This window comes from Sinocyclocheilus grahami, unplaced genomic scaffold (assembly GCF_001515645.1).
Source record: "Sinocyclocheilus grahami isolate Dianchi unplaced genomic scaffold, SAMN03320097.WGS_v1.1 scaffold336.1, whole genome shotgun sequence".
Lineage (NCBI taxonomy): Eukaryota > Metazoa > Chordata > Actinopteri > Cypriniformes > Cyprinidae > Sinocyclocheilus > Sinocyclocheilus grahami.
In genome coordinates, this window is record NW_015505515.1 from 643,277 (window position 1) to 665,437 (window position 22,161).

At 36.1% G+C, this 22,161-nt stretch overlaps 2 protein-coding genes across 2 annotated transcripts; both read left to right on the top strand.

The window, feature by feature from the left end:
• The first annotated feature begins 733 nt into the window (after positions 1 to 733).
• Positions 734 to 17,978, top strand: mmp11a (matrix metallopeptidase 11a). The gene is made up of 8 exons (XM_016295448.1): positions 734 to 1,056; positions 8,659 to 8,924; positions 11,167 to 11,310; positions 13,113 to 13,246; positions 13,862 to 14,079; positions 14,421 to 14,625; positions 15,635 to 15,898; positions 17,375 to 17,978. Exons 1-8 carry the CDS (start codon positions 946 to 948, stop codon positions 17,491 to 17,493), a joined length of 1,461 nt encoding a protein of 486 aa, XP_016150934.1. The 5' UTR covers positions 734 to 945; the 3' UTR covers positions 17,494 to 17,978.
• A 659-nt stretch (positions 17,979 to 18,637) lies between these two features.
• On the top strand, positions 18,638 to 22,059 carry derl3 (derlin 3). Its single transcript, XM_016295451.1, has 7 exons — positions 18,638 to 18,968; positions 19,508 to 19,573; positions 19,684 to 19,757; positions 19,919 to 20,012; positions 20,213 to 20,408; positions 20,876 to 20,966; positions 21,066 to 22,059. Exons 1-7 carry the CDS (start codon positions 18,879 to 18,881, stop codon positions 21,208 to 21,210), a joined length of 756 nt encoding a protein of 251 aa, XP_016150937.1. The 5' UTR covers positions 18,638 to 18,878; the 3' UTR covers positions 21,211 to 22,059.
• Positions 22,060 to 22,161: the final 102 nt, after the last annotated feature.

A 22,161-nucleotide genomic window follows, 5' to 3' on the forward strand; every position in this document is an offset into this window, starting at 1 on the left:
TACCCTTACAGACTTTCAAAATCCTTCATCCCTTGAATTAAGATTATTAGCCTATAATTGAATTTTAAAGTGCAGCCACCACAAAATCAGACGTTAACGCCTCTTCTACAATCATTCTGACTTTCAGAATTTCTGAGGATAAATGAGTTTAAAATTTAAAATCATAACAAGAAATAGTTTAATAACTATGCTATGCTTCTGTTTTTGAAATCAAATCTTTGCATAGCCAATGTCTTGGGGGAAAAACAGTTAATCTTATAAAATAAAGCATATAAATAAACCTAAATAGGAAATAAATCAGTTATCGATTAAGCGTGTTCTATTCTGTGTCCTAAACTCCTGAAACACTGTCTCATAATTAAAAGCAATCAATACAAGTTATGAAAGAAATCAATTAAATATGCATGTGGGTGGGTGTGTGTGGAAAAAATTAAATGTAATCCCCTTTGTAATCGTTAACATTTTCACAATAACACGTTTTTTCTCATTAACTGTAACTGATTACAGCTGCATTTATTTTGTAATGTAAATTACATGTAGCTTTATCAAAAATGTCAAACATTTATAGAACATGCAAATTTCTGTATTAATAAGGCCAGGTAGAAATTAAATTAGGAAGTTGTCGAGATCTCACAAAATTAGATCGTTTTTCTACACTCTAGACTAGGCTGTATTTTATAACGAGTGTGCCATAGAGCTCAGTTGATTCGCTCACAGAGGCAAAAGAGTTAAAGGTCACGTGGTGAGATCGGGCAATATTGTCACTCCGACCCATAAGAAGAAAAAAAAGCGGTGTATTTGAGGAAAGAGAACAAAGAAATAATTGCATATAAATAAGTGCAGTCTCCGCAGCAGCAGTCGTCCACAGGCATCGCGCGAGCTTGCACCACAACCTTCTCAGGCACTTCCACTATCAGCAGCGGAGCTCCAGGATACAGGAGGAGGATGCGGTTCTCCGGGCTTCTGTCAGGCGCTTTCGCTCTGCATGTGCTCCTGACCGCGAGATGCATGCCTTTGCATGAGGGACGAGGACTCATGAAGCACAAAGAGCCTCCGGTGAGTTTATTAATGCACACATTTGATGCATTGTTTGATTCTAGCTCTTGAAAACCGTAGGCTGCTGTTTAGTAAGTGGTTCTTTTATATTTAGCTGCTCTAAAGTTGTAACTTGCCACAAAAGTTTAAAGTTTGAGTTTTACTTTAAAATGTTTAATAAAATGCCTTTTATTTTACTTTCATGCTACATGGCAAATACAAATAGATCAGCATGAACAAAGCAAAATTTGTTGAGTTTTGTCTTGCTACGATTATTGGCACCAGTTATACTGGGTCATCATCATCATCATTAATCAAAAATGGTAAAACAGCGTCTGAAGCTTCTACAATTACGAGCCAGAACCTGTTCGTTTCATCTGGGTTTGTTCACTTTTTATGATTCAAGTTTAATAATGCTTACCAGAGCAACTTTATCTCATTTAACTGTTTAACTGCCACTAAATGCTCTTGATAAATGTATTTTCAGCTCAAAATATACTTTCAGGCTTACTGATTTCTTTATGGTTTTCTGTTTGTGCCCTATATTTGAAGTGTTTGTTTGCTTATTAAAATGACCTAACCTGTCATCACATTCTTGTGATCTGAAGAATGGATTTTAGTTTTGTGTTTTTGATGACTCAGTTGTTAAACTTATATATAATGTTGTCAGTTTGTTCTCTCTGCGATGACAAAAGAGCGAGGGATTGTGCAGGCATGGGCAAGTTTTCTGTGCCATCTGGAGGGACACACACTCCCTCACTACCTCTCACACACAGATGCATAGCCTACTGTAGAGAGAATTTAGGGAATGTGATAGTCTGCTCACAGAAACCGCACTGTCCTTTTTCCTGTTATGATTATTTTGGCCCCTTGTTCCCAGGCACGTCCACTGCATAAAGATAATAGATTATGTAGTTTGTTAACCATGACAATGCTTGTTTATTTTTATTATTTTCACATACCCATGTCATTTTCACATTTAACCCCATCACCAGGAGCAGAAAATATTGGCAAAGGAGGAGGCTGTAGGATACACAGTTCATTCATACCATTTATTTGAGGTTAATATATGCAGCTTAATATTTACACCACTTGAGTCATGTAATTTTCAATTAACTTTTAGTTAAGGTTGAATGCCTGAATATGGGAAGCATAACAAATGCATAAAAGTTGTCAGTGCAGTGGTTAAGCATTATTTGCTAGTTTATTGTATTAGTGGAGCGCCACAAGAAAACATCAAAATGATTGGGAAAAATTGGGATTTAAAAAAAACAAAAAACAAAAAAAGACTGGTTAATACACTCCTGTACTGGGGCTGTGCTGTATAAGAGCAGTTTTATTGGATCTGTAGGTGCTTATGTAATATTGTTTTCATTTTTTGCAAAAAATAAATTTGTCAGCTGTAATTTGGTGTAAGGTTTATATTATTGAGTTTAATAAAACTTCTGTAAAAAATACAAGTAGGCTGTATATGATCAAATTCAACGAATGTAAGTGCTTAAGATACTGATGCTTATCTGTTTAGTAGGCTAATCATGATTGTCTCTTTGAAGTCATTGCACGTATCATACCTTATCTTAAGACTTCACAGGAAATTGTATACTTTCGCCATTTTTCCTTAACCTGTGTGTTCACATCATGCTCATAAATAAAGAAAAGGTTTGTCTGGTCTGGCTTACATGCTTTTTTTATTTTATTTTTGATATATACTTTTTTATTTATTTTGAGGAAAAGAGTGGGAATTCAGATGTCGTTAACGACCTTGGCTAGGTACACAGGTACACACAATAGCATAGCCAAGCGGAAGCCAAACTCACATAATTACACAAAAAAAACGCTAGAGGTTTCATATTGTAGCTTTAAAATGGGAAGTTTCTGTAATACGACCTCTGAAGTATGAGTGAATTCACCTGCAACCCAAACAGCATTTCCATCTCAAACAACATTGTGTTTTAGAGTCTAGCAGTTCAAGGTTATTGGGTCAGGTGATTCACTCACCTTAACTGGTCGGGAAATGCCCCTGCTATGATTTTGACAGGGCCATTCAAGGAAAGCGTGATCAGTTTCATGACTTCTTGGATGTGTCAGAGCAGGAATATGTGTGTGTGGGAGAGGGAAAAAATGGGTCTATGTGAACAAGCCAAGTGCCAAAGTCGTTCAAGCGTTGATCCAAACTTGAAACATTTACTATTGCTGGTAGACAGAGGACTTGAGCTGCTGGGGATAAAGTTTAACATGAGCACTGGTGCATACACTGTATCTGGGAGCTTATCACTCAAAGCATACATGAAAGTCTCCTTTAATCCTGCACTGGACCACTCATCACTCCCAAGTCAGCTGCAGATTCTAGGGGATTTACCTGTGAATATTTGTTCAAATGGTAATCCTTTAAAGCTTCATTTATCTTGTCATGAAGAGTTGTGATATGTTGGTGTAAGGATTAGCTTTTCTTTTTTCTCTCCCTGTCTGATGTCTGTAAACCAGATTGGACAGTGACCCAGATCTTTGATCCTGCACTCTACCCATCCAGAATGTTTTATTTAGGGTCAGAAGACTAATTTAAGCACTTGATAAATGTGGAAAGATGAAGAGTCGACAACTATCTTACTAAATCAAACAATATTCCAACATGCATGATGCTTTTACTCAAAGTACTAATCCCAGTTTATCATTTCATGGAGACCTTTACTCAGTTGGTCCTGAAATAATCTTGCTTTATGAGTTGATTTAGATGTTTCTTAAAGGCGATATGTGTAATGTTCAAGGTACTAGTCACTGAAGTGAGAAAAGTAGGCCTAATGATTGTTTCGAAACTGGTGTTCAGTACAGGTTAAACTCAAATAACAGCATTTGTGTCAAAGGTGATACCCTAAAGAAAAATTCAAGAGTTAAAATCAAGGTTCTTGAAGCAGTAGGCAAAAAAAAAAAGTAAGCGGATAACTTACTACTGTCAGCGAAGTACCTCCTCAGAGAGTATGTGAATTTAGATGCAGCCAGTGAGTATTTTGATGTTTATGTCTTGGCCCAATTCACTTCCACTTGTCGCAATTGCTGCCAATTGACCCTTCGCAAAGACCCGTGTTCTAACAAATAATGCCACCTATCAGATTATGCTACCAAAGCTGTATTTTTAATACTGTAAGGGTAGGTTTAGGGTTGGGGTGGGTGTACACATTAATGAAGCCTCACACCACATTAATATCACGCTGGAAGCAAAATCTGATAGGTAGCATTTTTGCTGTTGAATTATGCAACCAGCTGTTATAGCAAAATCTGACAGGGTAGCACAAATTGTCAGAATACCTGTCCCCCTTATTTACTGTTGCTATGCCCTACAAGCCATGCTGCTCTCACGCCATTCATCATGTTCTCACGCAGTGAAAGATACATCGCAGAGCAAAGAGGAAACTGACAGACAAGACAGCGCAGGTTACTTTTGGTATGAAACAAAGTCTCAGCTTTTTATTTTGCCATTTGTTTAAGAAATTCAAACAATAAATAGCGTTTTGTGGCTCTTTAATGTGTCTTGACAGATCGCTGTAGCGCCTCAGTTCAAGTGGCACATGAAGCGATCATCTCTTCCGCTTTACTAGTTATAGCATGAAATAAACATGAATGAACATCACAAGGTATCTTGTTTCAGCCGTGGAAAGACATCATTACACATAATTTTTCAAGTTCAATTCCATTGACGTTAATCGACTCCTGTCTGGTTCGTTTGTCGGACAAAAATGGCAGATTCACCATTATGATTGGTCAGATCACCTGTCAATCAAACTCCCTGCGAAGGGACAATTAAGCATAACTTGTACTGATCCCAGAATATTCCTTGAAGTAAAAATACAAATGTTTTGATAGCTCAACAGAACTACCATTCACATGTTTTGAAAAATCAACCTGCAAATTGGTCTATTTACAATTGTTACACATCTGTATTGGCATATGGAATTCCACAAAGTTTAGTAGTTTAGTTTTTGTTACTGCAAATGGCTTGTACTTTCAATTGAGTTTGTTGAAAGCAAGGATAAAATTCCTAACAATTCATCCGTTATGCAACACGAGTACCTGACATTTTTTGCAACATAATGGCCCCATATTCACACAATATGACTCTTTCTTGTCAATCTTGCCAAACAAAGGCCACTGTTTCTCAACAGTTCAGATATCATTAGCCTGAACTCAGTGAATCTGGAACTCTGCTGGTGTTTTTATTTTTGGACAGGGTTCTGAAGTACAGCACATAAGGACAAACACAGCTCTCAGATGCACCATGCCAGGACCTCTTATCAGGATTTCCTCTGTGGGAGCTGAAAGCATGTGTTAACATGAGAGAGAGGCGGGGGGACGTGGGAGCTCTACGCTGGGACAGGCAGTGTTGTATGACAGTGAGGCTCAAGCACAGACCCAACTAGTGAATTTAAGCACACATGAAAGGAGACGGCAGCATTTATAACTTGGCTTTGTCTGGGGGGCTTATCTGAAACATGAATTATGTCAAACTACAGGCAAAACGCTGACTCAGAATATTTCCAGCATTAAAAAAATGAATCAGAAAGCATTGTTGGCTAGCTTTCAAAATCACTGAGACAAGTTTTTCTCTCCCTGTTTGATGTCTGTGAACCTATTAAGCACTGACCCAGAATTTTGATCCCACTCTAAAAAGGTATTTTCAGTAGCTTTAGGGTCAGACGGTTCATTTAAACAGTGCAGCTACATTCTCACACTTATTTCAAAATTCACTCTGATCTTGCGTCCAGTATCAGCAGAAAAATACACATAGCATTCCTTTCCACATCATGCCACTACCTCTAGGCTTTTTATCAGTGCATACTGCAGCCTTGATTTCAATTTTGTGTACTGCAATTTTGTTGCTTTAATCTCCTCAGATGTTTAATGAAATAAACTGCTTAAACTTTGGGGATTGCGTCTTGGCAGAACATCAAGACACCTTGGGTAATGCTTTCTCTATAGATTATTACACACACACATAAGAAATAGCAACCTATTGTGTTGACTTCATTCCCCCTGCATAGTATAGCCAAATGTGTCCTAACTTGCCCTCCATTTTTTTAGAAGTGGGTCAAATATATGCTTTGAACTGTAGTTCTTGAAACTTGCATCGTATGAAAAAAAAATGCAAAAAGCACCTAATCTTGTGTGTGCCAGAAGTAGAATGTGTGTGTTATTCCAGGGTAATGACAGATCTCACCCACTCATAGGTCAGCAGTCACGATGCAGTTGGATGTTATGGTGATATAAACAACTGAAATTTATTCAAGCATCTGGTTTGAATTTCATTAACATTTTATATCCAGATTGGTTCATGAGATTAGATTAAGATGTACAGTGTAAGTGCTTATATTGATGTATTTAACGATTTACTGCATTCAAATAATAAAATATCAGGTTGATACCACTGTCCTGATATTATAATGAAGAAAAAAATATTGAAATTCCTGAGAAACAAAAAACTACCTTAGTAATAGTTTGGTACAATCTTTTATTTTTAATAAAAAAAATAATTTATTAATATTGTAAGAACCTGCTTTGACTGTGTCATTGCTTATTAAACATTTAAAACACTAAATCAAACCAACAAGCAGAAACATGCAAGGGGAAAAGAAGCATAAATCCGGAAATGATGCCTTCTAGGTCAATGTGTCCCTTAAAAGGATATAGTTGACCCAAAAATGAAAATTCTGCCATTAATTACTCACCCTCATGTCATTCCAAAACGTAAACCCTTTGTTCATCTTCAGTACACATATTAAGATATGTTTGATGAAATCCGAGAGCTTTCTGACCCTGCGCACAAATTGTATTCTCGTAGCTTCATAACATTACAGTTGAACCACTGATGTCACATGGACTATTTTAATGATGTCCTTACTACCTTTCTGGGCCTTGAACGTGTCAGTTGCGTTGCTTTCTATGCAGAGTCAGAAAGCTCTCAGATTTCATCAAAACGATATTTGAATTTGCATAATAATATTACATTTATATGACAGAATTTTCATATTTGGGTGAACTATCCCTTTAAAATATTAGATAATTTTGAGTAAGAGGATTCAAGACTAAAATGTCATGTGGTGCAACTCCCCAAAAAACGTAATAATTTGTAAATATATTATTTATCATATTTGTAAAAAAAAAAACACTTTTACCTTGAAAAAATCATTAAAACTTCACGCTTTAATAATGATTAAGGTGTGTTCACTGACATTCAAAATGTTATCAATATGTTTTTTGCTTTATGATACATATGAACATAATATACTGTAACTGTAAACATAAATTTTGTTGAAAAAGCTAAAAACGTTTTGCAAAACCATATGACACCAACATAAATACAAAGAGTACATTTCTAATAACTTAGCTTATGTTTTTTGAACTAAATGTTTTCTCTTCTTTATCTATATATATTTAATGAACTTGTCTACGTGCACATGTTGGAAATCAGCAATGCATGCTGGTAGAAAGTCTCACTCAGAGGCCAGGGCACATTCCACAGTTCCTGCTGGGCTTTGTCTCCAATATAGCAGCTCTGCCTCACGCATGAGGAGTCACCGCTGTGCCGCCGTCCCTGGGAGAGAGACATGGGGTCACTGAGGGGAAAATGTTTAGCCTGTTTGCTGTTTCTTTGCAAAAGTCCTAAACATTTTATAATATGTTGTAAACCAGGCAAGAAGAAAAACAAGGGCACCTTGTCAGAACTGTGCTTTCCCTCTTTCCCAAAGGAAGACATTAGGATAACTTTCAAATTTGCATCTCACAATATAACAGCTTGTTGTAAATTCTTCAAATCTTAACATATTTAGCTTTTTGAACTAAATGCTGATTTCATGTAAATATAGTATTTATTTAGACATTTTTCTGTAAGTGGGTAAAAGGTGAGGACTGTAAATGAAAGACGAAACATCCTGAAGTTTAAAGCATCTATAAATGCTCATAATTCTGCCTGAAAGCACCACAATGCTGCCCACGGCATTTTTCTCTGTCTTTAACGCCCATGTTAATGAACAACCATTTCCTCCAAAGAATGTTTAGGGACACTAAGCAGTCCATCCGCAATCATATCCCACAGTAAGCTTTTTGTATCAGATTAGGGCGGTTTGGCTTGTTTGTTTTTATTTAATGTTCATTAACGTGCAAGATGTTTATTATCATAAACTGTGGCCTTTCCAAACAGGTACAGTATGTTTTTTTTTAATCTAATGTCAGTTTATGATGTTTGAGACTTTCGTTAAATAAATGTCATGAACAATTTCTGGCAATTTATTTTAATATACAGTACACTATACTGTTCAAATTTTTGGGGTCGTTTAGGATTGTTTTTGAAAGATGTTTCTCATGCTCACCAAGGCTGCATTTAATTGATCAAAAAATACAGTGAAAACAATAATATTGTGAAATATTATTACAGTTTAAAACAACTGTTTCTATTTTAAAGTATTTTAAAGTGTGATTTATTCCTGTGATGGCAAAGCTGAATTTTCATCAGTCATAATGGTGTTATGCTAACTAACTAACTAGTTAGTAGCTATTAACATGAGTGTTTCTTTAGCAAATTAGTGTGGATTGTTGCAATTCATTTCATGCATGTCTCCCGTCTATCCATCACAGGGTTTGTCACAGATTCCTCATTCCCTCTCTGAAAAGAGGAGAGACAGGGTCCCTCACCCTCAGGACACATTCAAACCTCAAGCGCTGCCAAAAAATGAGCCACAGCTCAACACCCAACTCAGGAACAGCTCCGGGGGTGCAGGTCCAGTACGCTGTGGCGTCCCAGACTACCCCGACCAGAGAGAGGTGCATCTCAGCAGTCACCCCCGACAGAAACGCTTTGTGATTTTTGGAGGACGCTGGCCAAAAACTGACCTCACTTACAAGTAAGGTATACAAGGAAAACAAGATCATTCATTTTAATTCTAAGTAATATATCCACCATTTTCCTAACGAGCCTCCTGCATTTTAAATTATGGGACGAACTTTCAGTTTGGTCATGTCAAAAAGACTGAAAAAAATTACTTCAAATAATTAAATTGTGCTACAAATAATCCGTATTTGTCAATTTGACTGAATAAGTTCAAAAAATTTTCTATTTTAAAATTGGTATTTTAATGTGACATGATATAACACAAATAACTATGGCAAGAGCTCTTTTCAGTCGGCTGCATTATTTTCCTTCTGATTATTTATTTTTTCATTTGTAATCTGCTGTAACAATTATTAAAAAAAGACAACATACACTGTGCATTCACCTGATTAAATTGACAAGATATCTCATGAATAATTCACTCCCCAAATGCACATGTCTCTTTCCAGGTTTGATATAATAATATAATAACATATAATTATATTAGCCTATAAACCAACTGTGCAACTTTAGTGTGTAAGCTTAGATCTTAGGTCAAGATCTTTTCAGTGGCACAGAGCCTGTCTGTTTTCATCGTAACAAAAGGGTCATTTTTGTCCTTATTCAATATCTGAATGAACGATAATGTTTGTGTGCTGATAGCACTTTCTATCTCTGTTCTGATCGTGCTTACAGCAGGCAGTTTATATTGAGGAATGCAGGGGCTTTATAGTCAGACCTATGAGGGAGAAAAGGGCCATCTACTCTCCGTCTGAGAGAGTAGTAATCAGCCACATTTGTACAGGAATCTATTCACAGGCAGCACAGTGTGGATGCATCCGGTTGAAGATGCAGGATACACACTTTTCTTTCTGTGGTCTTGTTGCTTTCAGTTGTTTCACAAATTGTTCTTTGTGTAACATTTTCATGGCTGAATAGTACAAAGGCATGCATTGTAGATTAGTACACACCACACACATTTATTGAGTAAACAAAATCTTTTATTTTGGATGCGATTAATCGCTATTAATCATTTGACAGCACTAATATAAAGCATTTTGTGTTGGACTTCCAAGCATATATACCATTACCAAGATGCAATATTACCCATACTGTGATTAAAGGTTTTGGTCATACTGCCCACCTCTTCCATCGTGCATTTGTTTTGTGGCTATGTCGTGTTTTGCAGTGCAGTTGTGCCTGTCATTGCGCAGGTCATCTCTGAAGATGCGTAACAGCGTGTCTCCAAACTGCTGAAGCGCTGTGACATCCTGCTGTATATATATATATATATATGTTATATTTACCTTGGCATTAATTTATAGAAAACTAGTTTACGCTGATGTGAAGGTGTTTCTACACAACGACTGAGGGATTTACAGCAAATCTGACATCTTTCTCTCTTCTCAGCCTCATAATCAATCTCACTATATATTTTTTCTCTTTTGGAAAGTCATTGAAACACTATTGTGGAGTTTTTTCCCTATGCATTTAAAGCAAATGGGAAGGCAAAAAGTATATTTATTGTAGTTTCATTCACTATAGAAGTGTAGTCAACTATGACGAGTTCTGAGTTTGACTTCTGAGAACCTTGGAATTGTGAAAAGGATCCATTTCACAAAGACACACACATTCGAAATGGTATCAAAAATCTTAAGCTTGAGGGGCTGAATCAAGACACATTCCTTAACACAGACAGGTGTGTGGGCCCTCTGATAAAGCTTGGCTTCCTTTATTAAAATGTGCATTTCTAAATCATTTCAGATACAAGTAGAAACAGCTTAAGTTCCTTTTAACTTGAGCTATGTGGATTATTACTGCTGTTCGACATAAATATTTGAAGAATGCGTAATTAAGTGCTCACCTTTGTGCAAATGAATATAATAAAAGGTTAATCATGCCCAAATTGTAAGTGAAGATCCAGAACAGTCTGATACTTGTCTGAGGTTACATGATCCCTGCGGGGTGAGTTCTGCTCCTGTCAGAGAACTGGGTCATGAAGCTACACACATAATACCACCGAAACCACAGTTTTGTTATGCTCATAAAACAACAATTCAAAGCACATTATGAGATCATGTGACATGCTCACCAGACAGATGCCTATGGTGATGAATAATAAAGATGAATCACTGGTGGTCTCTGATGTGGGTTTGTGTCGGTTGGTGGTCCAGCAGTGAAAGGCCGGTGGTCTGTAACACAATGTGTGTATGCAAACGTGATCATGTGTGTTTTGTTGATAAACTTTGAGTATGACTGTGGCCATGTGTGTTCAGAATCCAGCGCTTCCCGTGGCAGATGAATGAGGATAAAGTGAGGCGGGTTTTACGGGAAGCTCTCAAGATTTGGAGTGACGTTACGCCCCTCACCTTTACTGAGGTCATCAACCAAGAGGCCGACATAATCATTGACTTTGCAAGGTAACAAAAATAAATAAATCATGTCTCAATATGCTTAGGTGTAGCAGAGTGAAGCAGTTTAAAAGTGCATTAAGTCATTTTTGCTTTTGGTCTCTGGCTCCTGTTCATCTTCTTAAACAACTGATATGACAGCAGTCTGGTGAATTTCGTAATGACAGATGAGTGCCATGCAAAATCATATACTCAGTAAATTGTTTCTGAAATACCCTCCTCACAGGTGTATTTGTCATCCTTGATTAATTTATCCTGCAAACAGCTGTCCAATAATACAAGTGTTACAAGATAAAGTGAGTACTAGTATAGTATTCAGTATAGTATGATAGTATAGTACAGCACAGTATAGTAAAGTACAATGCAACATAGTAAAGAATGGTACAGTATAGTATAATACAGTAGAGTGCAATACAATATAGTATAATAATGTATAATATATACTACAGTATGTTGGTATGATTTTTTTATGTTTTTGAAGGAAGGCTCTTATGCTCACCAAGGCTGCATTTATTTGAAATACAAATACAGTAATATTTGAAATATTATTAGTAACTGTTTTCTATTTGAATATATTTTAAAATGTAATTTATTCCTGTAATGGCAAAGCTAAAATTTTATCAGCCATTACTCCAGTCTTCAGTGTCACGTGATCCTTCAGAAATCATTCTAATATGCTGATTTGGTGCTCAAGATACATTTGTGACCCTGGACCACAAAACCAGTCATAAGGGTCAATTTTTTTATATTGAGATTTATAAATCATTTGAAAGCTGAATAAATAGCTTTCCATTGATGTATGGTTTGTTAGGATAGGACAATATTTGGCCGAGATACAACTATTTGAAAATCTAGAATCTGAGGGTGCAAAAGATTCTAAATATTGAGAAAATCACCTTTAAAGTTGTCCAAATGAAGTTCTTAGCAATGCATATTACTAATCAAAAATTAAGTTTTGTTATATTTACGGTAGGAAATTTACAAAATATCTTCATGGAACATAATCTTTACTTAATATCCTAATGATTTTTGGCATAAAAGAAAAATTGATCATTTTGACCCATACAATGTAGTGTTGGCTATTGCTACAAATATACCCTTGTGACTTATGACTGTTTATTTTGGTCCAGGGTCACATTTCTTATATTATAAATGTTGAAAACAGTTGTGCTGCTTAATATTTTTGTGGAAACTCTGATACATTTTTTACAGGATTCTTTGATGAATAGCAAGAACAGCATTTATTTAAAAAAGAAATCTAAAAATGTATTTACTATCACTTCTGATCAGTGCATCCTTGTTTAATAAAAGATCTTAAAAAATCTTACAGACTTTAAACTTTTGAGAGGTAGTCCAGTACAGTAAAGTACAATATAGCAGCCATCATGAGGGGTGACCACCTTTATCTAGAAAAAAAAAAGATTTTTCTTGACCACTGATATTAAAATTGCCTGTATCTCACACGAGTCTACATAATTTAATATAGAAATATTTTATATTAATTTCATATTTTCATATTTATGTCTTTAGGTATAAGACAAAAAAAATCTTAAGTGAACAAATTTAAAATATATCACATATCAAATCATATCACATCACATCCAATAGCTCTTAAGTCAGTCTGTTTTCTACTATATTAATACTGGCAGAAAACAATTAACACTGTATATTTAGTTCCAGTCATAAATATAAATGGTGAATCTAGTGCTTTAACATAATTGTTTATTTTTATGCAATAGTCCTACTGTAATTCAAAGATCCCAGATAGCACACATACAGTATATACAGTATGTCTGTGTTTCCCATATTAGGTACTGGCATGGTGATAATTTGCCCTTTGATGGCCCCGGTGGGATCCTGGCTCATGCTTTTTTCCCAAGGACACACCGGGAGGGAGACATTCATTTTGATTATGATGAGTCCTGGACGGTGGGCAATGAACTTGGTAAGTTGTAAAGAGACAACTTACTGCTTCACTGCCTGCCACTCACTTGGAAAACTGTAAATCTCTGATACAGATATCATGCATTGTTGAGAACGAATCAGTGAATGTGTTATAGATTCTGTTTTCAAAAAATTACCTGGAAAGTTTGGATGCGGAAAAGTTTTTTTTTTTTGCATATCTGGCTCCAATCTCAAACCCAGTTCACATCCATATAAGATTTGACCGATTAAACTGATTAGAGAGATTCAGATCTGTTTTTATCATATAAATGCATGACATCATACAAAGTGTGTGTTATTTTGTAAGGTTGCTCAATCCACCTTTTAAGTTCACAGTGAGATGTCATCAAAGACACGAGCAGAGGCAAGATATCTGGTTTTCTGTCCTCTCATTCCACCCTGACAGCTACTCAGCTGTTGAATGAGAAAGTCTCCTGGCATTGCGTTGACGCTTACATCATTAACCGATGTACTACAGTCACCGATGTAGATTGCACCAGATCCCGTCTGAACAAACGGATCAGAACAAACCAACTGACAGGCATTCCTTGAGATCAGATATAAAAGTCAACTCATATTTGTCTGAAAAAGCCTCATTTTAAATGTCATCCTACAGGAACTGATCTTCTTCAGGTGGCAGCACATGAGTTTGGTCATGTCCTGGGTCTACAGCATTCTCTGGAGCCTGGAGCCATAATGTCCCCATTTTACAGCTTCTCTTATCCTCTCCAACTCAGTGAGGATGACAAGAAAGGGATTCAATACCTCTACGGCCCCCGGCCGCAAGCCCCACTCCAAATCCCTACAGAAACCAATGAGATTATCACCAGTGCAGTGAGTCCCTGAACATTTAAACACTGGCAAAATTAAACATTTAAAAGAATGTCAACGGCAACATCAACAGCATTTTTGGTGTAACGTTGATTACCACAAAAAAATAACAATGACATTTTTAATTGTGTAATTTTTCTATTTAACCTCTTTTTTCCTTTTTTTTTTTTTGTGGTAATCATTAATAATGTTACAATTATATTACAATTGTATTGTGTTATAACTACTATTGTATTAAACCCAAAATATTCCAAAATCATCACATATTTCATATTAGTTTATCTATATATTCCCTTCATTCTCACTCTCGTTATCCCATCTCCTCTTGCTGTCACTGTTTGTAGCCTGACGCTTGTCACACAGACTTTGATGCTGTGTCTGTAATCCGTGGGGAATTGTTCTTCTTCAAGGCCAGTTATGCCTGGCGCATCAGGGAGGGCCGTCTGCAGGCGGGATACCCTGCCCTGGCCTCTCGACACTGGAGGGGCATTCCAGAGAAAATAGGCGCCGCCTATGAAGACAAAAAGGGCAATATCTGGTTCTTTGAAGGTGGGTGAGTTCAGCACCGGTGGCTAACTGTGGTGATTTGTGGTTGCAGGACAGGATCAGACAGGCCTGGTTATATACATATCTATGGAGATGGGTGGTGCGGTACTTCCCCTTGACCCATATCTAAAGCATCCTTCTTTGTGCCTCTAATGCAGGGCATGATTAAACATGAGCACGCAGAACAAATGCTGCTAACAACAGATGAATACATGTGTTGTGTTGTGTTGTGTTGTGTTGTGCAGTACCTAAACGACTGTACACTTATATGTGTTTATTGTAGCTATGATGGTACTTGTGAATTTCACAGAATGAAATGTACAATTTCAAGGCTGAAAATTTGGGTTAAACTTTACTCTGCATTTAGAACAGGAATAGCATCGGTTCAGTGAGTCAAACATGTGGTATGTTGCTTTAAATGTACTTTATCTATTTACCACTAGAGGGAGCACATGTAGGGATAATCACTCAAGATAATTTTACAGACCCTTAAAAAGCATTAAAACTGCTTAAATTCACTTTCCCATCATTTAAAGCCATAAATAGTCTAAACATTGTGATCTGTATACCAATTAAGATTATTTACTGTCTTTCAGTGCTCTTTATACTGATTTATATGCTAACTGCTGTTTAAAAAAAATCTTTTTTAAGCCATCTTAGAATACTGTATATCATTCAAAAGGCTGAAAAATATGTATATTTCTATTTCATGCTGACTTTTAACATGCACATAGACTAATACATACCATCAATTAATACATTGAACAAATGTTTAATACGGTGTAGTATTAAATTGTGTCATTTAAGACAAATTCTTCCGATGGAGTCTTATCATTATTTGCCTTTGTTTTGCCAACGTGCATTGAATTTGAAGATCAATAACAAATAATAGGAATAATAAATAATAATAAAATGGAATAAAGTGATAGTTATGTTGAATTAAAATACTACATTAACGCAGTCATATTTACTCTTTACTCATATGTACTTTTTCCGTTATGTCCTCTGTTAGGTTCCAGCTACTGGGTGTTTGATGCAGAACACAAGATAAAAGGACCAGACCCTCTGCAGACTATAGGACTTCCTGTCACAGACATTCAGGCTGCACTGCACTTAAAGGAGCACCACGGCCACTATACATACTTCTTCAAATCAGGAAACTACTGGCGTTTGGATTCCCAAGAGAACAGCGTGGACACGGCCTTCCCACGCAGCATCCAGCAGGACTGGTGGGGCATCCCTGATGAGATTGACGCCGCCTTCCAGGATGCACATGGTACTTCCAGCTCAGCCTTTTTAATAGATATTAGTGAATGTTAATATTAATATGAAAGAAATCAGGTTATGTAAGTTAAGAAAGTTTGTTGAATCTGCGTTTTTTAATGAATCATTTGAGTGACTGACTCAATGGACCATTCAAAAGTCACTTTTTCTTTTCTGAATGTGACTAAGTGACTAATAGTAAGAGACTTAAATTGCTTTCCATTATAAAGTTATTTTTTTCAAACCTTATTAGATGTATGCATCACCTTTTATGCCAAATTCTTAGATTTCATCAACAAATTCAATAAGAAGAATAAGATAAATCAGTGGTTATGAATCAAATGAAATCAGTATCAACAAAATATTAAGAGACTTGTCTCCACCTACTGGCCGTTTTAGTTAATATTGAAATATTTTAGTTAATATTTAATATTTAAAGTAAGCTTTCAATAAAATGGTATATTTAAATATTACATTTTTTTATTTTAAATCATTAATCTCATTATAATTGCTTATAATTATTTATGCAGTTGTAATTGCAGTGTAAATGCATTTTTGAGCTGCTTTAAGCATTCTGTGTAAATACATCTAAATGCTACTTCAGATGCCAGCCCTGCAGTGCAAAGATGGATTGTGTTGATACTGAATTCATTGATTCATAACCACCGATTTGTGTCTTATTTTTCTTATTGAATTTATCGATGAAATATAAGAATTTTATATAAAAGGTGATGCATACATCTAATAAGGTTTGAAAAAAAAAAACCTTATAATGGAAGACAGTGGAAATCAATTTAACTTACATGGAAAGGTCACTGCTGTGAACTGACCACCACACAGAATATAAAGAATATGAAAAACTTTGCTAGTCATCAGGCCTAAACCAGCCACGATACCAACACAAAATACACTTGTCTTAAATATATTGTCTCAATTATCATTCTTGACAAAATCCCCCCCAAAATATTAATTTTGTCAGTATGTACATCTCAGAACAGTCTGTGTTTTTGGAATGTAGATCTATTTCTATTTGAAGCCGCACATGAACATGTGTCCTGCTGTATCACTTGAAGTCACTCTGACCCAGAACACACAGTTTCTACAACATAGTAGGCCTAAATAACTGAGACTTTTTTTAGTGGATAAACACAAAATGTGTTTATGGGTCAAAGTGACTGAAAAAGATGGAGTATGTCATGTTCACAAAGTCACTCAAGAATAGCATCCTAATGGCTTCCTTGAAAAAAAGTGGTCATTTGATCTGTCTCTTCTGCCCATTTTAATTGGTGAGTGTGACAGACCTCTGACAGAAGAGGGCGATATTTCAGCAGCAATAGTCATTTGTTTTTAGTCAAGTTTGAGCTGTTTTGTTAACTCATATTTTTGTAATTTATAAGTACTAAGTATGTAGTTGTGCAATATTAATACATTGGTTTATTAAGGGTTTCCCATTCATTCATTTTCTCGTGACCTGTTGTATACTCCACAGGCTTTGCCATCTTCATCAATGGCCGACAGTACTGGAAGTTTGACTCAGTTCAACGTAAGGTTTTGGAAGGTTACCCACGCTACGTTAGTGCAGACTTCTTTGGATGTAGCATGCCATAAACCCTCAGGAAACGTTTCTGTCTCTTACAACAACTTCTCACACTCTGGTCTAAAGCACACAGTGTAATATCCCTACTTTTTCATGGAACTGTACTATGTAACCCAAGTTCTTGTTCCCCAGGCATTTCTCTTCCTTTCACCTCAAAAATGTCTGATTAATCTTATTTCTTCTCAGGAAATCTTGCACATCTGAGCTTTATGAACCACGAGCAGCTATGTCTGTATTTGTTGTATTATCAAGCAACCACTGTGTAAAGAGACACAAATGCCCTGTTGTTAAGGTGCTAAACAAGGTGCTAAAACATTTGTCAGGGATCTTTGCACCAGTTGCAATGTCCATAACACTCGAAGTTTTTATGATTCGCTGCAAGTTGTACTGTAACTTAAACTATGCAGTTTGTATTGATTAATAACACAAGAAAACCCTATTTAGAGATTAGGTCTCTCATTCAAGATGTCAGCCCTCCCCCACACCCTTATTACATAGGAAGGATGTTTTTAAGATCACACAAACTCTTGACACATGATCATTTGTTTATAATATTGAGACTATAACAGGCAAACTGGCACTCTTCAGTGCAGGACACTGACAATGTTTTAAATCTTTTTGGTTTGTTTTGTTTTGTTTTTAATATTCTACAATAGATCATCTTGGCATATTTTTTTCTTCACATCATCTTTGTATATTTTTTGTTCTATATTTTCTCTAGTTTTTGTAGTTCTTATACTATTTTCTTTGGCTTTTCATATTTACTATGTAAATACTTTTATAAAATGTGTGTTGTATTTTGGTACAATTAAAATATTCCCTAAATTCCAAAATGTTCTTCATTCATTTGCAATATGCACTGCATTAAAAAGAAAGAAAGAAAGAAAGCTATGAGAAAGAAGTCATGGCCAACGGTTTTTATAATATCTAATAATTCTAATATCTTCTATCAGATAATAGAAGATTAAAGAATATAAAACGAATTCAAAACTGAAAACAATATGAATATTTGTAATTTATACAATTCCTAAAACGGTTACTTTCACGCCATGACTTTCATGACGTCAGTGGAACCGTGCAATCTCATTGGTCCACGGAACAACAAGAGATTTTTCCTTATATCCACGTGGAGGTGCTGAAGCGAAGCGACACACTCTGACTCCGCCCCCGTTAAAACTCATATCCAAACGCTAACATTATGAACGATTAAAAATAAACAGTCTGAAGCTAAGGCTAAACGTGGACATGGATCTACTGAGGCATTAAAGCCCATCCACAGTGAACCGAACGATCGTTGGTCAGCGTCAGTGTACTGAAATGTGTTGTGGGAGAAGTGACCATACGGATACACAGTGAAAGTGTGCAGAAGAGTTTATTAATACGCCGGAGAAAAATCATGGCAAACAGCGTCACTCAAGAGTACATGCAGATCCCAGCCGTCACGCGAGCATATACTACTGCATGCGTCCTGACAACTGCAGCTGTGGTGAGTAAACCAGGCTACAGACAGTAACGTTATACCTGATACTGGACTTACATCGCAAGATAAATATAGAATCATCACATACTGAAGACTGTAAGTCAATATGTCTTCACAATTGTTATCATCTTCCCCCCCATTCAACATTCAGTGTCAGTGTAAATGCTTAAATAACCAACATAATTATGAAACATCATTTTGTTTGTGTGTCAAGAATTGATTTTAGTATATAATGTAAAAAAACGTATATATTTTATATAATTATCTTGTGTATTGTATTTTTTGTGCTGCATCTTTACTGCAGTGTGACAAATACATTTTTAAAAGTGCAAATATTATAAACAGCTTCTCAGTTAATGAGGTCATAAAATGTTATTTGTTATACATGACACAAAATGTTTTATATGAAGGATAGCTTGTCACAGTTAACTACCCAATAATCACACTTATTAAGAACGTAGAGGAACAGTCTAAAATAGGTTCATTTTTCATGGTCACCAGAAAACCTTCTTGTGACTTGCTTGACTTTTTTTTGTTTATTACAGCAATTGGAGTTCATCACACCGTTTCAACTCTATTTTAACCCTGAGTTAATATTAAAGAAATACCAGGTTAGTACCCTATTATCATTGAGACGTTGTATTTATCACAACCACTTTATCAAGCCTATTCATTCTTTTATTTTGATATACATTTATGTTTCCTCTCTTCCCCTTTGCAGGTATGGCGACTGATCACAAACTTCTTGTTTTTTGGACCTCTTGGATTCAGCTTCTTGTTCAATATGATTTTTCTGTATCCTTTTCTCGCTGTTGGCCGTCTGTGAAATGTTTAGGAAGTGTGCACACAAAAACACATTCACACAGTTTCACAGTGTGTTTGCTTTGCATAACGGCCGTTTGGCTCGTATGCAGCTGTGCTGTAGGTCATCTGAGTTTATGCCCTTGACTGAGCAGATATCGTTACTGTCGAATGCTGGAGGAAGGCTCTTTCCGCGGTCGAACGGCAGATTTTGTCTATATGTTCCTGTTCGGTGGTGTTCTTATGACTGTATCCTTCAGCATCCATCGCATTAACAACAACCAAGAATGCATTTTTTCACCAAACCATGTATCATATGTTGAAGTGTCAATGTTTATTCATAAGGAACATTTCATCCTTTCATATTGTTTATTCGTAGTGCTAAATTAAGTTTTTTGTTCTATTTCAGTCTTCTGTCTTTTTCATTTCTTTAACTCTGATGTCTATAGCTCTTTGGTCTATTTGCCAACCTGTTCTTTTTAGGACAGGCTTTTACTATAATGCTGGTTTATGTCTGGAGTAGAAGGAACCCTTATGTCCGCATGAACTTCTTTGGCCTGCTCAACTTCCAGGCCCCATTTCTTCCCTGGGTGCTCATGGGATTCTCGCTGTTACTGGGCAACTCTATTGTTATTGATCTCCTGGGTATGTTAACTTTTGTCCTGAAATGCTCATGACAAAAGAACTGACTTTGCATAAACATTACATAATGCAGTAGTTGACATATTGTGAAATGTTATTACAGTTTAAAATAGCCGTATTCTCTTTGGATATATTTTAAAATGTAATTTATTTTTGTGTTGGAAAGCTGAATTTTTAGCAGCCATTGCTCCAGTCTTTTAGTGTCACGTGATACTTCAGAAATCATTTGAATATGCTGATTTGGTGATCAAGAAACATTTCTTCTTATTATCAGAGTTGAACAGTTCAACTGCTTTTTCAATGATAAAATATATTTATAGGACTCTTTGGAGTCTGTAGGACTCTTTATTTGATAAATGCATTTATTTAAAATAACTTACAGTCCCTTTTAATCAATTGATCAGTGTCCTTGCTGAATATTTTTTTTTTCTCTTAAAACATTATGTATGGATGTTTCTGTGTATATATAGGGATCGCTGTAGGACACATCTATTACTTCCTGGAGGATGTATTTCCTAACCAGCCCGGAGGCAGAAAGCTTCTTGCCACTCCTGGAATTTTGTGAGTATGACTATAAATATTTGAAATATTTTTCTTTTTATCATTTGTTTGCCTTCAACACAGAAAACTAAATCAGAAATATTTATTCATGTTTTGTAGTCGAGTTTTGTTTGACATGCCTCAAGAAGATCCAAATTACACCCCTCTTCCGGAAGACCAGAGTGGGATATCCCGGAATGGACAAGGTCCAGATGATGCTGGCCAAGGTCAAAATGATGAGGATCTTCAAGGAGAAGAAAACTGAAGGTTTCAAAGACAGCAATAAATCTTGTCATACTTTTAAAGTCCTCCTTGTTTAGTTGGGGAAGTTTATGTCTGCATGTCAAGTTCTAACTGTGTAATGGAAGACACTCCTTGATAAAGGGGTCCACTGTGGATCCAGAAAAGTTGGAGACTATGGCCACCTTAGTGCCTTTGTGTACAAAATAAATAGATCCAAATTTTGCATTCAGTGCCATGCACATCACGAACAGTTTTCCTTTGTTATTTTGTTCTGAAGGAACAATGCCTTTCTGTTTTACTTCACACCACATGGTTTGAAACAATTGCTGTTTTCTTGACAACTTCTATTTAATGAATATTACAAAGCAGCGGTGGCTGGCAGGATTGGAGTTGAAAGAAGCCATTCAATCTCCCATACTATAATCCATCATTTTGGAGTGGGTGTGAACTCCACAAGAGGGTATTTTCTTGGGTACAATACTGTGGCATATCTCTTTTCCCACAACACAGTCAGCGGCGAGGCAGGTGGACACATTCACAAATGTGCCGACTATCTGAAATGCCAAATTGAACTGCAGACTATGCATTTTCAAGCCGTTGGCCTTTTGTTAGCACCATTGCAAAAAAAACAAAAAGCTTTTATGCACTGAAACTGAAAGATGGATTGTCTGGAAGAATTTGTGCTCCACAAAAAGATAAAATTTCCTAAAAACCACATGGATGCTTGGGTTTTTCTCTAAATATGAATACAAATACATTTGTTTGTCTGAAGGCTGATGTATTAAGTTTTCTTTTGTATTGTATTTGCCATGGGATTGTTTGTTGGATATTTCTGCTTTGCAAATAAAAATATGGCTCATATTTTTATACCCATATCTACAACACTCGAGTCACGTGACTAGTTTGCTAGTTCAGAACACAATACTGAGGCTCTTATTTCTTAAGACACTTGGCCCATTGGGACTGTCCTTGC